This window comes from Oncorhynchus mykiss, chromosome 19, assembly GCF_057628025.1.
Source record: "Oncorhynchus mykiss isolate SJ-2025 chromosome 19, ASM5762802v1, whole genome shotgun sequence".
Classification (NCBI taxonomy): domain Eukaryota; kingdom Metazoa; phylum Chordata; class Actinopteri; order Salmoniformes; family Salmonidae; genus Oncorhynchus; species Oncorhynchus mykiss.
The window spans coordinates 14,568,821-14,582,365 of record NC_143040.1 but is presented as its reverse complement, the minus strand read 5'-3'; the positions used below and the strand labels follow the sequence as shown (position 1 = coordinate 14,582,365).

The window sequence follows — 13,545 nt, the reverse complement described above, 5'->3', positions numbered from 1 at the left end:
TGGTTATTCTAGAACTAGACGGATGGAGTTTGAGATCCATGATGGTTATTCTAGAACTAGACGGATTGAGTTTGAGCTCCATGCTGGTTATTCTAGAACTAGACAGATGGAGTTTGAGCTCCATGATGGTTATTCTAGAACTAGACGGATTGAGTTTGAGCTCCATGCTGGTTATTCTAGAACTAGACGGATTGAGTTTGAGCTCCATGCTGGTTATTCTAGAACTAGACGGATTGAGTTTGAGCTCCATGCTGGTTATTCTAGAACTAGACAGATTGAGTTTGAGCTCCATGCTGGTTATTCTAGAACTAGACGGATTGAGTTTGAGCTCCATGCTGGTTATTCTAGAACTAGACAGATTGAGTTTGAGCTCCATGCTGGTTATTCTAGAACTAGACGGATTGAGTTTGTTCTCCATGCTGGTTATTCTAGAACTAGACGGATTGAGTTTGAGCTCCATGCTGGTTATTCTAGAACTAGACTGATTGAGTTTGAGCTCCATGCTGGTTATTGTAGAACTAGACAGATGGTGTTTGAGCTCCATGCTGGTTATTCTAGAACTAGACAGATTGAGTTTGAGCTCCATGCTGGTTATTCTAGAACTAGACGGATTGAGTTTGAGCTCCATGCTGGTTATTCTAGAACTAGACAGATTGAGTTTGAGCTCCATGCTGGTTATTCTAGAACTAGACGGATTGAGTTTGTTCTCCATGCTGGTTATTCTAGAACTAGACGGATTGAGTTTGAGCTCCATGCTGGTTATTCTAGAACTAGACTGATTGAGTTTGAGCTCCATGCTGGTTATTGTAGAACTAGACAGATGGTGTTTGAGCTCCATGCTGGTTATTCTAGAACTAGACGGATTGAGTTTGAGCTCCATGCTGGTTATTCTAGAACTAGACGGATTGAGTTTGAGCTCCATGCTGGTTATTCTAGAACTAGACGGATTGAGTTTGAGCTCCATGCTGGTTATTCTAGAACTAGACGGATTGAGTTTGTTCTCCATGCTGGTTATTCTAGAACTAGACGGATTGAGTTTGAGCTCCATGCTGGTTATTCTAGAACTAGACTGATTGAGTTTGAGCTCCATGCTGGTTATTCTAGAACTAGACGGATTGAGTTTGAGCTCCATGCTGGTTATTCTAGAACTAGACGGATTGAGTTTGTTCTCCATGCTGGTTATTCTAGAACTAGACGGATTGAGTTTGAGCTCCATGCTGGTTATTCTAGAACTAGACGGATTGAGTTTGAGCTCCATGCTGGTTATTCTAGAACTAGACGGATTGAGTTTGAGCTCCATGCTGGTTATTCTAGAACTAGACGGATTGAGTTTGAGCTCCATGCTGGTTATTCTAGAACTAGACGGATTGAGTTTGAGCTCCATGCTGGTTATTCTAGAACTAGACGGATTGAGTTTGAGCTCCATGCTGGTTATTCTAGAACTAGACGGATTGAGTTTGAGCTCCATGCTGGTTATTCTAGAACTAGACGGATTGAGTTTGTTCTCCATGATGGTTATTCTAGAACTAGACGGATTGAGTTTGAGCTCCATGCTGGTTATTCTAGAACTAGACGGATTGAGTTTGAGCTCCATGCTGGTTATTGTAGAACTAGACGGATTGAGTTTGAGCTCCATGCTGGTTATTGTAGAACTAGACGGATTGAGTTTGAGCTCCATGCTGGTTATTGTAGAACTAGACGGATTGAGTTTGAGCTCCATGCTGGTTATTCTAGAACTAGACGGATTGAGTTTGAGCTCCATGCTGGTTATTCTAGAACTAGACGGATTGAGTTTGTTCTCCATGATGGTTATTCTAGAACTAGACGGATTGAGTTTGAGCTCCATGCTGGTTATTCTAGAACTAGACTGATTGAGTTTGAGCTCCATGCTGGTTATTCTAGAGCTAGACGGATTGAGTTTGAGCTCCATGCTGGTTATTCTAGAACTAGACTGATTGAGTTTGAGCTCCATGCTGGTTATTCTAGAGCTAGACGGATTGAGTTTGAGCTCCATGCTGGTTATTGTAGAACTAGACGGATTGAGTTTGAGCTCCATGCTGGTTATTCTAGAACTAGACGGATTGAGTTTGAGCTCCATGCTGGTTATTGTAGAACTAGACGGATGGTGTTTGAGCTCCATTCTGGTTATTGCAGAGACAGATGGAGTTTGAGCTCCATGCTGGTTATTGTAGAACTAGACGGTTTGCTTTTGAGCTCCATGCTGGTTATTGTAGGGCTAGACCGATGGAGTTTGAGCTCCATGCTGGTTATTGTAGAACTAGACCAATGGAGTTTGAGCTCCATGCTGGTTATTGTAGGGCTAGACAGATGGTGTTTGAGCTCCATTCTGGTTATTGTAGAACTAGGCAGATGGAGTTTGAGCTCCATGCTGGTTATTGTAGAACTAGACGGTTTGCGTTTGAGCTCCATGCTGGTTATTGTAGAACTAGACGGATTGAGTTTGAGCTCCATTCTGGTTATTGTAGAGCTAGACAGATGGAGTTTGAGCTCCATGCTGGTTATTGTAGGGCTAGACAGATGGAGTTTGAGCTCCATGCTGGTTATTGTAGGGCTAGACAGATGGTGTTTGAGATCCATTCTGGTTATTGCAGAGACAGATGGAGTTTGAGCTCCATGCTGGTTATTCTAGAACTAGACAGATGGAGTTTGAGCTCCATGCTGGTTATTGTAGGGCTAGACCGATGGAGTTTGAGCTCCATGCTGGTTATTGTAGAACTAGACCGATGGAGTTTGAGCTCCATGCTGGTTATTGTAGAGCTAGACAGATGGAGTTTGAGCTCCATGCTGGTTATTGTAGAACTAGACCGATGGAGTTTGAGCTCCATGCTGGTTATTGTAGAGCTAGACCGATGGAGTTTGAGCTCCATGCTGGTTATTGTAGGGCTAGACCGATGGAGTTTGAGCTCCATGCTGGTTATTGTAGAACTAGACCGATGGAGTTTGAGCTCCATGCTGGTTATTCTAGAACTAGACAGATGGAGTTTGAGCTCCATGCTGGTTATTGTAGAGCTAGACAGATGGAGTTTGAGCTCCATGCTGGTTATTGTAGAACTAGACAGATGGAGTTTGAGCTCCATTCTGGTTATTGTAGAGCTAGACAGATGGAGTTTGAGCTCCATTCTGGTTATTGTAGAACTAGACCAATGGAGTTTGAGCTCCATTCTGGTTATTGTAGAACTAGGCAGATGGAGTTTGAGCTCCATGCTGGTTATTCTAGAACTAGACAGATGGAGTTTGAGCTCCATGCTGGTTATTCTAGAACTAGACAGATTGAGTTTGAGCTCCATGCTGGTTATTGTAGAGCTAGACCGATGGCGTTTGAGCTCCATGCTGGTTATTGTAGAACTAGACGGATGGAGTTTGAGCTCCATGCTGGTTATTGTAGAACTAGGCAGATGGAGTTTGAGCTCCATGCTGGTTATTGTAGAACTAGACCGATGGCGTTTGAGCTCCATGCTGGTTATTGTAGAACTAGGCAGATGGAGTTTGAGCTCCATGCTGGTTATTGTAGAGCTAGACAGATGGTTTTTGAGCTCCTTGCTGGTTATTGTAGAGACATATGATGTTTGAGCTCCATGCTGGTTATTGTGTACCTAGACAGATGGTGTTTGAGCTCCATGCTGGTTATTGTAGGGCTAGGCAGATGGAGTTTGAGCTCCATGCTGGTTATTGTAGGGCTAGACAGATGGAGTTTGAGCTCCATGCTGGTTATTGTAGGGCTAGACAGATGGAGTTTGAGCTCCATGCTGGTTATTGTAGAGCTAGAGTGATGGTGTAGGCGTAGGCTGATACAGTAGATCAAAACCTCATACAGTACAGTGTGTGTGCATGTTTTTGTTCCAGCCCTGTCTAAACTGAGGTCTAAGATTGAAGACCATGATTAGGTGATTATTAGACTCAGATGTGTTAGTGGGGGGCTGAAAAACCTGCTGACACTGTATCCCTCTAGCCCCAGGACTGCCCATCAAGGTGACACATGAAGCCTGTTTCTATGACTGAGGGGTTATTGACAGTGTGGTGGCCATAAGGGGGCAGTATCACAGTGTTTAACCCTCTTAGGGAGAAGGTCATAGCTCAGCTGGTGTGGTGATGGGACGCCCATAGTGTTATAGCACTCTGCCTCTCATTGAGTTGACTGTGTCAGGTGGACATCTTCATATGCAAACACTATTAAAGAGAGCTTTACTAACACTTTATATGTGATAGCTTTAGGGAAAGATAGAGATGGTTGATCTGGCATTTATAGATATGATGATTATGATGATCAACATGAAGTATCAGGCATAACTCTATTGACAGTCTGCTGATGATTATGATGATCAACATGAAGTATCAGGCATAACTCTATTGACAGTCTGCTGATGAGTATGATGATCAACATGAAGTATCAGGCATAACTCTATTGACAGTCTGCTGATGAGGATGATGATCAACATGAAGTATCAGGCATAACTCTATTGACAGTCTGCTGATGAGTATGATGATCAACATGAAGTATCAGGCATAACTCTATTGACAGTCTGCTGATGAGTATGATGATCAACATGAAGTATCAGGCATAACTCTATTGACAGTCTGCTGATGAGGATGATGATCAACATGAAGTATCAGGCATAACTCTATTGACAGTCTGCTGATGAGTATGATGATCAACATGAAGTATCAGGCATAACTCTATTGACAGTCTGCTGATGAGTATGATGATCAACATGAAGTATCAGGCATAACTCTATTGACAGTCTGCTGATGAGTATGATGATCAACATGAAGTATCAGGCATAACTCTATTGACAGTCTGCTGATGATTATGATGATCAACATGAAGTATCAGGGATAACTCTATTGACAGTCTGCTGATGAGTATGATGATCAACATGAAGTATCAGGGATAACTCTATTGACAGTCTGCTGATGAGTATGATGATCAACATGAAGTATCAGGGATAACTCTATTGACAGTCTGCTGATGAGTATGATGATCAACATGAAGTATCAGGGATAACTCTATTGACAGTCTGCTGATGATCAACATGAAGTATCAGGGATAACTCTATTGACAGTCTGCTGATGATCAACATGAAGTATCAGGGATAACTCTATTGACAGTCTGCTGATGAGTATGATGATCAACATGAAGTATCAGGCATAACTCTATTGACAGTCTGCTGATGAGTATGATGATCAACATGAAGTATCAGGGATAACTCTATTGACAGTCTGCTGATGATCAACATGAAGTATCAGGGATAACTCTATTGACAGTCTGCTGATGAGTATGATGATCAACATGAAGTATCAGGCATAACTCTATTGACAGTCTGCTGATGAGTATGATGATCAACATGAAGTATCAGGCATAACTCTATTGACAGTCTGCTGTCGGGTCAAGAGCTGTGGCCAGTTTTCCCTCCTAATAAAACATGGCATGCAGCTTCAGTCAGGCATGAAATCTCCATGGTCCACTTTGCTCTGAGACAACAAAATACATAGGAGAGGGATGGAGGGAGAGGAGAAGAGATGGCAAAATGAGGGAGGGAGAGAGGGATGAAAGGGAGGGGGGATAGATGGACGGAGAAAGGGAGGGGAGAGAGGGATGAAAGGGAGGGGGAGAGAGATGGACAGAGAAAGGGAGGGCGTGGATGGTTTTGTCTCCTAACTGCACTGTGGCTTGATGCTAATGCACTCCTAATGGATCCTTGGATTCTACCTCGGGCCCATCATTACAGAGCTATCCCAGCATGCACTGCTGCACTGTTTCTTAGCTCCACTGGGGTTTCAGTCGGTGTCTGCTCAGAGACCTTTAGGCGTATCCTACTGCATGCTAGTGTGTATGTTGTGTTTCTATGTTGTGGAGAGTGGAATGTGAGAGACCATGCTAAAAGTACTGGCCAGAACACTCAACCGACCTTGCTCTCTTTCAGTGGACAAGAACAAGGCTCGGGGGGCGCCATTGGCGAGGACCCTCTCCCAGACCAGCACCACTACTCAGGTAGGAGGACCCAGCCAACCCCAGCCGCCCCAACCAGACCTGGTCCCAGTCCCTGCCGTCCCTCTCCCAGTCCAGGGACCAGTGGTCTCGGCATCCCGCCCGGCCCGGGCTCTAGTGGAGGCTAAGCCAGCTACGGAGGCCCAGTACCGTGCCCAGTGTGAGAAGAAGAACCAGAGCCTTCAGCAGCTCCGACGGCTCCTGGACCAGGGCAACCGTCGGATAGAGGCCCTGGCTACCGTGGTGCAGCACCTCTTCACCGAGGTAACACAGGAATATGTCTGGGTTTTACTGCACCTTGGTGTGCTGTTCTGTCACCCTTACCTACATGTACAAATGACCTGGACTAACCTGTACCCTCGCACATTGACTTGGCACCGGTACCTCCTGTATACAGCCTCGTAATTGTTATTATTATTTGTTTTTGTTTATTTAGTTAATATTTTCCTAACTCTATTTTCTTAACTGGGTTATATGTTAACGAAGGGCTTGTAAGTAAGCATTTCACGGTAATGTCTACACCTGTTGTATTCGGCGCATGTGACATAAAATGTGATTTGTTTTGTTTGTTGTAGTTAGGTGCTTGGTGAGCTGAAAGGAATGTCCTCGGTCTATTTTAGTAACTATGGCCTTGTTGTTATAGAGGGCAGAGAACCAGATCTGTCCTCTGTGTGTGTTTGAGTAGTGCCATGGATATAATTCATGTAGCAATATAGATATAGTGGGTGTTGGTTGGTTGACTTGCAGAGCTTCTGTTTACATGACTGAGGAGGAGGAGGCAGGAAGGACCGTAAATCTCACCACACCCACTCACCATTTAGGGTCCATGGCTGTCATCAAATACACAGGACCTTTCCATCCAGAACTATGACTTGATGAGTGGGTGTCAACGGTATGCTGTGGATGGCTGAATGTGGATGGCTGAATGCATGAAGTATCTGTTGTCTCTGCTGTCTTCTGTTGTCCACTGCTAAAACAGCCAGTTCAAGGTGTGTGTGTGTGTGTGTGTGACTGCCTGCCACCAGTCAAAAGCAGCCTCTCAATCATAACACTGGTGACACTGCTATCCCCTATCAATATCCTACAAAATCCCATCCATATCTTATATAGTGTCCATCTAAACGTGGCTTTGGCTTCCTTAGACAAGGATCCTGTTGAACCAAACTGAATTCCTGGTTCATGTCTTTTGAGGGTGTGTTCTATCAGTGTTTTAAGCCAGCGATTGGTCCAGCCAGGCGAGTGGGTGTGGCTTGTGTGCATAATACCGCCTGTCACTCACAGAATCCCGGACTTGAATAGGCTGCTGTGTAAATATTTGCAGAAATATTTACCCTCTGTCTTCAGGACGAACATTTGGAAACGCTCATTGTGATCAAGTGACATTTCTTGACAGCACATGTTAAACACAGTAGGATATTTTTAATTATATGCTTTGTGTATTTAGGATTGAGAGGAATCATCCCCAAATTAAAACACGAATTATAGACCAGAATCTACTAACACAGAGAGAGAGTGAGGTTTCACTACTCTGTAAATCCTTTCATGACAGGCATTTCCACATGAATCTTTGTCATACTTTTAATTATTCTGGTACGGCAGGAACATGTTTGGAATAGCAGTGATAATCTGCTCCAGGCGCCAAAATCCCTGGGCGTTTATAAAGTATACTGGCTCACCTTGCTTTAACAGTTTTATGAGGGCATAGTGAACTTTTCAAATTCTTCATCTGTATGACAACTGGCTAGGGAATGTGCAGCTCACAACCTTTTCCCCCAGATTCTCTCTTTCATTCTCTCTCCGTTTCTCTCTCTCCCTCTCTCTTTCATTCTCTTTCCATCTCTCTCTCTCTCTCTCTCTCTCTCTCTCCCTCGCTCTTTCATTCTCTTTCCATCTCTCTCTCTCTCTCTCCCTCTCTCTTTCATTCTCTTTCCATCTCTCTCTCTCTCTCTCCCTCTCTCTTTCATTCTCTTTCCATCTCTCTCTCTCTCTCCCTCTCTCTTTCATTCTCTCTCTCATTATCTCTACCATGTCCTAAAGCTGATTTGGTCCTTAGTTTCTCCTCACACTTACAACATGACAGCAAGTCCCAGTTGTATCTGATATGCTACCCCACATCTGGTATGAATGAAGAACCGTAACATCACTGTTATGTGTTTAAAGGAGGGGGGGGGGGGGGGGGGGGGGTAGGGAGGGAATGAGGGAGGCAAAGATGGATACATGGAGATGGAGGGAAGGGTGGTCTACAGCCTTGTGATGTGATGTTGACCACGCCTACCGTCTGCTGACCCTACCTGACCAGAGGTGTTACACACACTGAGCTTCACATTAACACACACCGTCTGTCTGTCTCTCTGCCTGAGTGGTGTGATAGACTGTGTTCTCTCCCATCACGGTCTCTCTGCCTGAGTGGTGTTATAGACAGTAATCTATCTGTCTGTCTGAGTGGTGTGATAGACTGTTCTCTCCCATCACTGTCTCTCTGCCTGAGTGGTGTGATAGACTGTTGTCTCCCATCACTGTCTCTCTGCCTGAGTGGTGTTATAGACTGTTCTCTCCCATCACTGTCTCTCTGTCTGAGTGGTGTGATAGACAGATATAATACTGTCTGTCTGTCTGAGTGGTGTGATAGACTGTGTTCTCTCCCATCACTGTCTCTCTGCCTGAGTGGTGTTATAGACTGTGTTCTCTCCCATCACTGTCTCTCTGCCTGAGTGGTGTTATAGACTGTGTTCTCTCCCATCACTGTCTCTCTGCCTGAGTGGTGGGATAGACTGTGTTCTCTCCCATCACTGTCTCTCTGCCTGAGTGGTGTTATAGACTGTGTTCTCTCCCATCACTGTCTCTCTGCCTGAGTGGTGTGATAGACTTCTCTCCCATCACTGTCTCTCTGCCTGAGTGGTGTTATAGACTGTGTTCTCTCCCATCACTGTCTCTCTGCCTGAGTGGTGTTATAGACTGTTCTCTCCCATCACTGTCTCGCTGTCTGCGTGGTGTGATAGACTTCTCTCCCATCACTGTCTCTCTGCCTGAGTGGTGTTATAGACTGTGTTCTCTCCCATCACTGTCTCTCTGCCTGAGTGGTGTTATAGACTGTTCTCTCCCATCACTGTCTCTCTGCCTGAGTGGTGTTATAGACTGTGTTCTCTCCCATCACTGTCTCTCTGCCTGAGTGGTGTGATAGACTGTGTTCTCTCCCATCAATATCTCCTGTAAACCTGGTTTCATCTCCTAGAGAAAAGAACAACCATGTGGTTTCACCTTCCACAACATTCACTCCTCCACAGGTGCTGTTGTGTGACAGACTGTGAACTGAGCGGTCATTTAGATAGTAGAAAATCATCTCCACTATGCTGTTCTGAATCAGACAACGTTGGTTTCTTTATCAAGTTAAGGAAATCATTCGTTGTGTCAAGTGCTGTATCAAATCAAGGGATTCCTGCTTCAGTCCGGTTGGTTTACTTTTCCACTTTCTAACCAAAAACCCCTCTGTGGAGGAGACAGACAGCTCTGGAATGCTTTTCTGGCTTTCTATTGATTAAAGAGATGGATTGAAGGGGAGACGGGGGAGGGAGAGAAATGGAGGAGGGACTGGGGGGAGAGAGGGACTAATGCACCAGCTGCAGTTTCAAGCCTCCCTGCAGGCAGGGAGAGAAGGGTAAAGGGGTGGGTCTGTTGGGTTCCACCACATCACCTGTGAGCTGTACATCTGGGGGTATCAATAACCCCGCCCCCAAGCTTCAAGCCCTACCGTAATCCTCCTGATAGAGGGAGAAGCGAGGTTCCTATCTGAGGAACAGCAATGAGCTCTCTGAATGTTGTAGAGGTTGTCAAGCCAACTAAAGACGAGAGCAAACTTAAAACTCTCTAACAGAGTAGTAATACTAATGAGTGTCCCCCTAGATTAAAATGTCCCCCTAGATAAACCCAGGTCGCATTCATAAGGGCACATAGTAGTGAAGCGTTTGGGGGGGGGAAAACCTAAAGCGTTGTTATAGTCCCTACCTGTTTCACTATGTTTTCTCCCATTTGGTGCCTAATGAACACACCCATGATCTGGTGCCATCAGTTATTTTAGATTAGACTACGTGGATATCTCCTGGTGTACATACTGTGTTGACTTGTAGTGTAATAGTGTGGATGACTGTGAAGGAGGGATGAATCCTCTGGGCTGTAAACGAGTGGAGAATAGCCCTCCTGTCTCATCCCTCCATCCGAGTACATTTCCGTCGTAGGGAAGATTTCCTGGATAGCGTCTGGCTAGCTAGGAGGATATTTAGAGAGTCTTGGCAGTGAAATATCTCTTCACTTATAGCATTATAAGCCTTCTATTGACTCTGCAGTGCCAGACTCTCTCTTTGTGTGAGTCTAATCTAAAAGGAGAATGCCAGTGCTGTCTTGGCCTGCAGAGACCACTTGAAAGCGCCACGTAGAAGATTCTACAGCGCAAACCAAGACAGAAATGGAATGGATTAGCCAGCTTTGACGTGAAGGACACGAGTCAAAGGTGGCATAAAAAACAGTTGATTAGGTCTAATAGGACTCCGCTATACCACAGCAGTTTGAGCATCTGGTTAGACTGTAAACTCTCCTTCCAGACCCACATCAAACATCTCCAATCCAAAGTTAAATCTAGAATTGGCTTCTTATTTCACAACAAAGCATCCTTCACTCATGCTGCCAAACATACCCTTGTAAAACTGACCATCCTACCAATCCTCGACTTCGGCAATGTCATTTACAAAATAGCCTCCAATGTACATTCTTCCACTGCAAATCTACCATTCCAGTGTATTTACTTTGCCACCATGGCCTTTTTTTTGCCTTTACCTCCCTTATCTCACCTCATTTGCTCACATCGTATATAGACTTGTTTATACTGTATTATTGACTGTATGTTTGTTTTACTCCATGTGTAACTCTGTGTCGTTGTATCTGTCGAACTGCTTTGCTTTATCTTGGCCAGGTCGCAATTGTAAATGAGAACTTGTTCTCAACTTGCCTACCTGGTTAAATAAAGGTGAAATAAAATAAAAAATCAAACATCTCCACTGTAACTATGTAGCAGGCTAGCTAATAGGCAATGGCCAAGCTCACTTTGATTCCTTATAGGTCATGTCTTTGAAAAGTAGAATCTAGTGAGTGTTGTTAGTGCTGCTAATGTTTATGAATGGATTAGCCCCACAGACACATGTACTGTACAACCACTGGCTCTTTTAAAGGTTAAAGGAACCAGAGAGGCTTGACCACGCAGCCCCCGAGGCCCAGAGCAGAGGGCCTTAGCCCAGCCTGACCTCACGCTCATCTAGCCCTCTCCCTCCACCTCCCCCAGACCCCCAGCTCCAGGCCCTGTCTCTAGGGGAAATATATGTGGGCTGGAGCTTGGCCAAGGGCGGCTGGGTTGGAGGTGGGGAGGTACTGCTAGGCAGGGCTTGATGTGCTGAGTACTCCTTGGAGAGGGAGGGAGGTTTATTTGATGTAGACAGACCAGTTTCCTGAGCGAGCGAGAGAGTGGAGTGGTAGAGGTGGTTGGAGAGGGGGAGGTTCTGACCAGGCACATTGTAGTGGAGCTCCTAGATGTAGCACTTGGCCCTTCAGCAGCCCAGGGGGAATAACATGGGCTCCTCTGGCAGCAAAGCCTGCCTGAAGACTCCTCCACATACCAGAAAGAAAGGCAAGGTGTGTTTGTTTTCTCTCTCTCTTCTTTTCTCTCTCTCTTTCTTTCTCGCTCCGTTTGCTTTATTTTTGTTGTTTTTGTTTTGCGCATCTGTTGGCGGGCTGTTTGGCCTCTATCTCTCTCTATCTCTCTCTATCTCTCTCTATCTCTCTCTATCTCTCTCTATCTCTCTATCTATCTATCTATCTATCTATCTCTCTATCTCTCTATCTCTCTATCTCTCTATCTATCTATCTATCTGTTCCCTTACAGCTGACCGATTGGATTCATGACTATAAAGTGTGTGTTCATCATGCCATGTGTCAAATAGAGACGGTTATGAAGTGATCGTTGTGTCTCTGTTTTAAAGAGTGTGGACATTTATTATAGCACCGTCTCTGTTTGACCATTTTAGAGAAGTGTGTGTGTGATTAGTGCAGGGTGTAGCCTTCCATCCTTTCAGGATGTTGAGACAATGTTGATATGTATGAGAGTGTAAGTCCGTAAGAATGATCAAGTTCAGAGATAATTTGTGTATGTGACATCTGAGAGGAAGCGTGTGTGTTTTAGACTCAAACTATCTACTTATTAATGCGTAGGCCTGTCAGATGAGTTTTCATAGTGTTCCCTGTTTCTAAGATGCCCAATGTCACTTCTAAGTCACCCTAAAAGTCGTCTCTCCACAGTATGATAACGGCGTGATATGGACACACTGTCATAAGGAAAACAGTGTCTGGTGTCGAGACAGCTGCTGAAAACGCTAGCCTGGTTCCCAAATCCGTTTGTGCTGTCTCGTCAACTCCTACGGCACCATAGAAGATGGCAGACGGCGCTAACAGATCTGGGACCAGGCTATGAAAATGCAGCTCTCAGAAATGTGCTGTTTCTGTAGCCTACCCAGCAGGCTAATGTAGGTTGTAGTAGGTTGTTGTTAGAAGTTACAGCATTCCTCGACACGCCTATAGGAATATGTTATTAGGTCACCATACTGAAGCCTGTAATTTTTCGAAGTCTAAGAAGCTATTGTTGCCAAGGAATGATGTTGTGGAAAGATGACTGTCAGTCGAGTCATAATGTCTGACGTAAAACCATTGTCTGGTTCCACTTGAAACGGAAGTCTCACATAGTTTAGGAATAGTTTTTCCATTGACTTAATAACTAATAGTCTCTCTCTCTCTCTCTCTCTCTCTCTCTCTCTCTCTCTCTCTCTCTCTCTCTCTCTCTCTCTCAGCGTGAAGAGACATTGAAGCTGAAGAAAGGACTGTCCCTGGAGCTTTCTACCCTGCGCGATGAGCTCAGTAAGAAAAAAACACCTCAAGCATGTCTACCCCTCTACCTCATGTCTACCCCTCTACCTCATGTCTACCCCTCTACCTCATGTCTACCCCTCTACCTCATGTCTACCCCTCTACCTCATGTCTACCCCTCTACCTCATGTCTACCCCTCTACCTCATGTCTACCCCTCTACCTCATGTCTACCCCTCTACCTCATGTCTACCCCTCTACCTCATGTCTACCCCTCTACCTCATGTCTACCCCTCTACCTCATGTCTACCCCCTCTACCTCATGTCTACCCCTCTACCTCATGTCTACCCCTCTACCTCATGTCTACCCCTCTACCTCATGTCTACCCCTCTACCTCATGTCTACCCCTCTACCTCATGTCTACCCCTCTACCTCATGTCTACCCCTCTACCTCATGTCTACCCCCTCTACCTCATGTCTACCCCTCTACCTCATGTCTACCCCTCTACCTCATGTCTACCCCTCTACCTCATGTCTACCCCTCTACCTCTCACATTTGCACGTTTATCAGCACGTCGATTGCTCAAGGAAGAGCAAGTGTTTGTCTGAAGCAGAAAATCTGTAAATAAGAAAATGAT

The 13,545-nt window shown here is 45.0% G+C and overlaps 1 protein-coding gene across 2 annotated transcripts in view; it reads left to right on the top strand.

Annotated features, from left to right (window-relative positions):
- LOC118941414 (uncharacterized) overlaps window positions 1–13,545 on the top strand; it is an 87,528-nt gene that overhangs the window by 60,443 nt on the left and 13,540 nt on the right. For both annotated transcript variants that reach the window (XM_090210216.1, XM_090210215.1), the window contains exons 7-8: window positions 5,943–6,271; window positions 12,892–12,958. In XM_090210216.1, coding sequence (XP_090066342.1) covers window positions 5,943–6,271; window positions 12,892–12,958 — 396 coding nt within the window. The remainder of the gene's footprint in view (window positions 1–5,942; window positions 6,272–12,891; window positions 12,959–13,545) is intronic.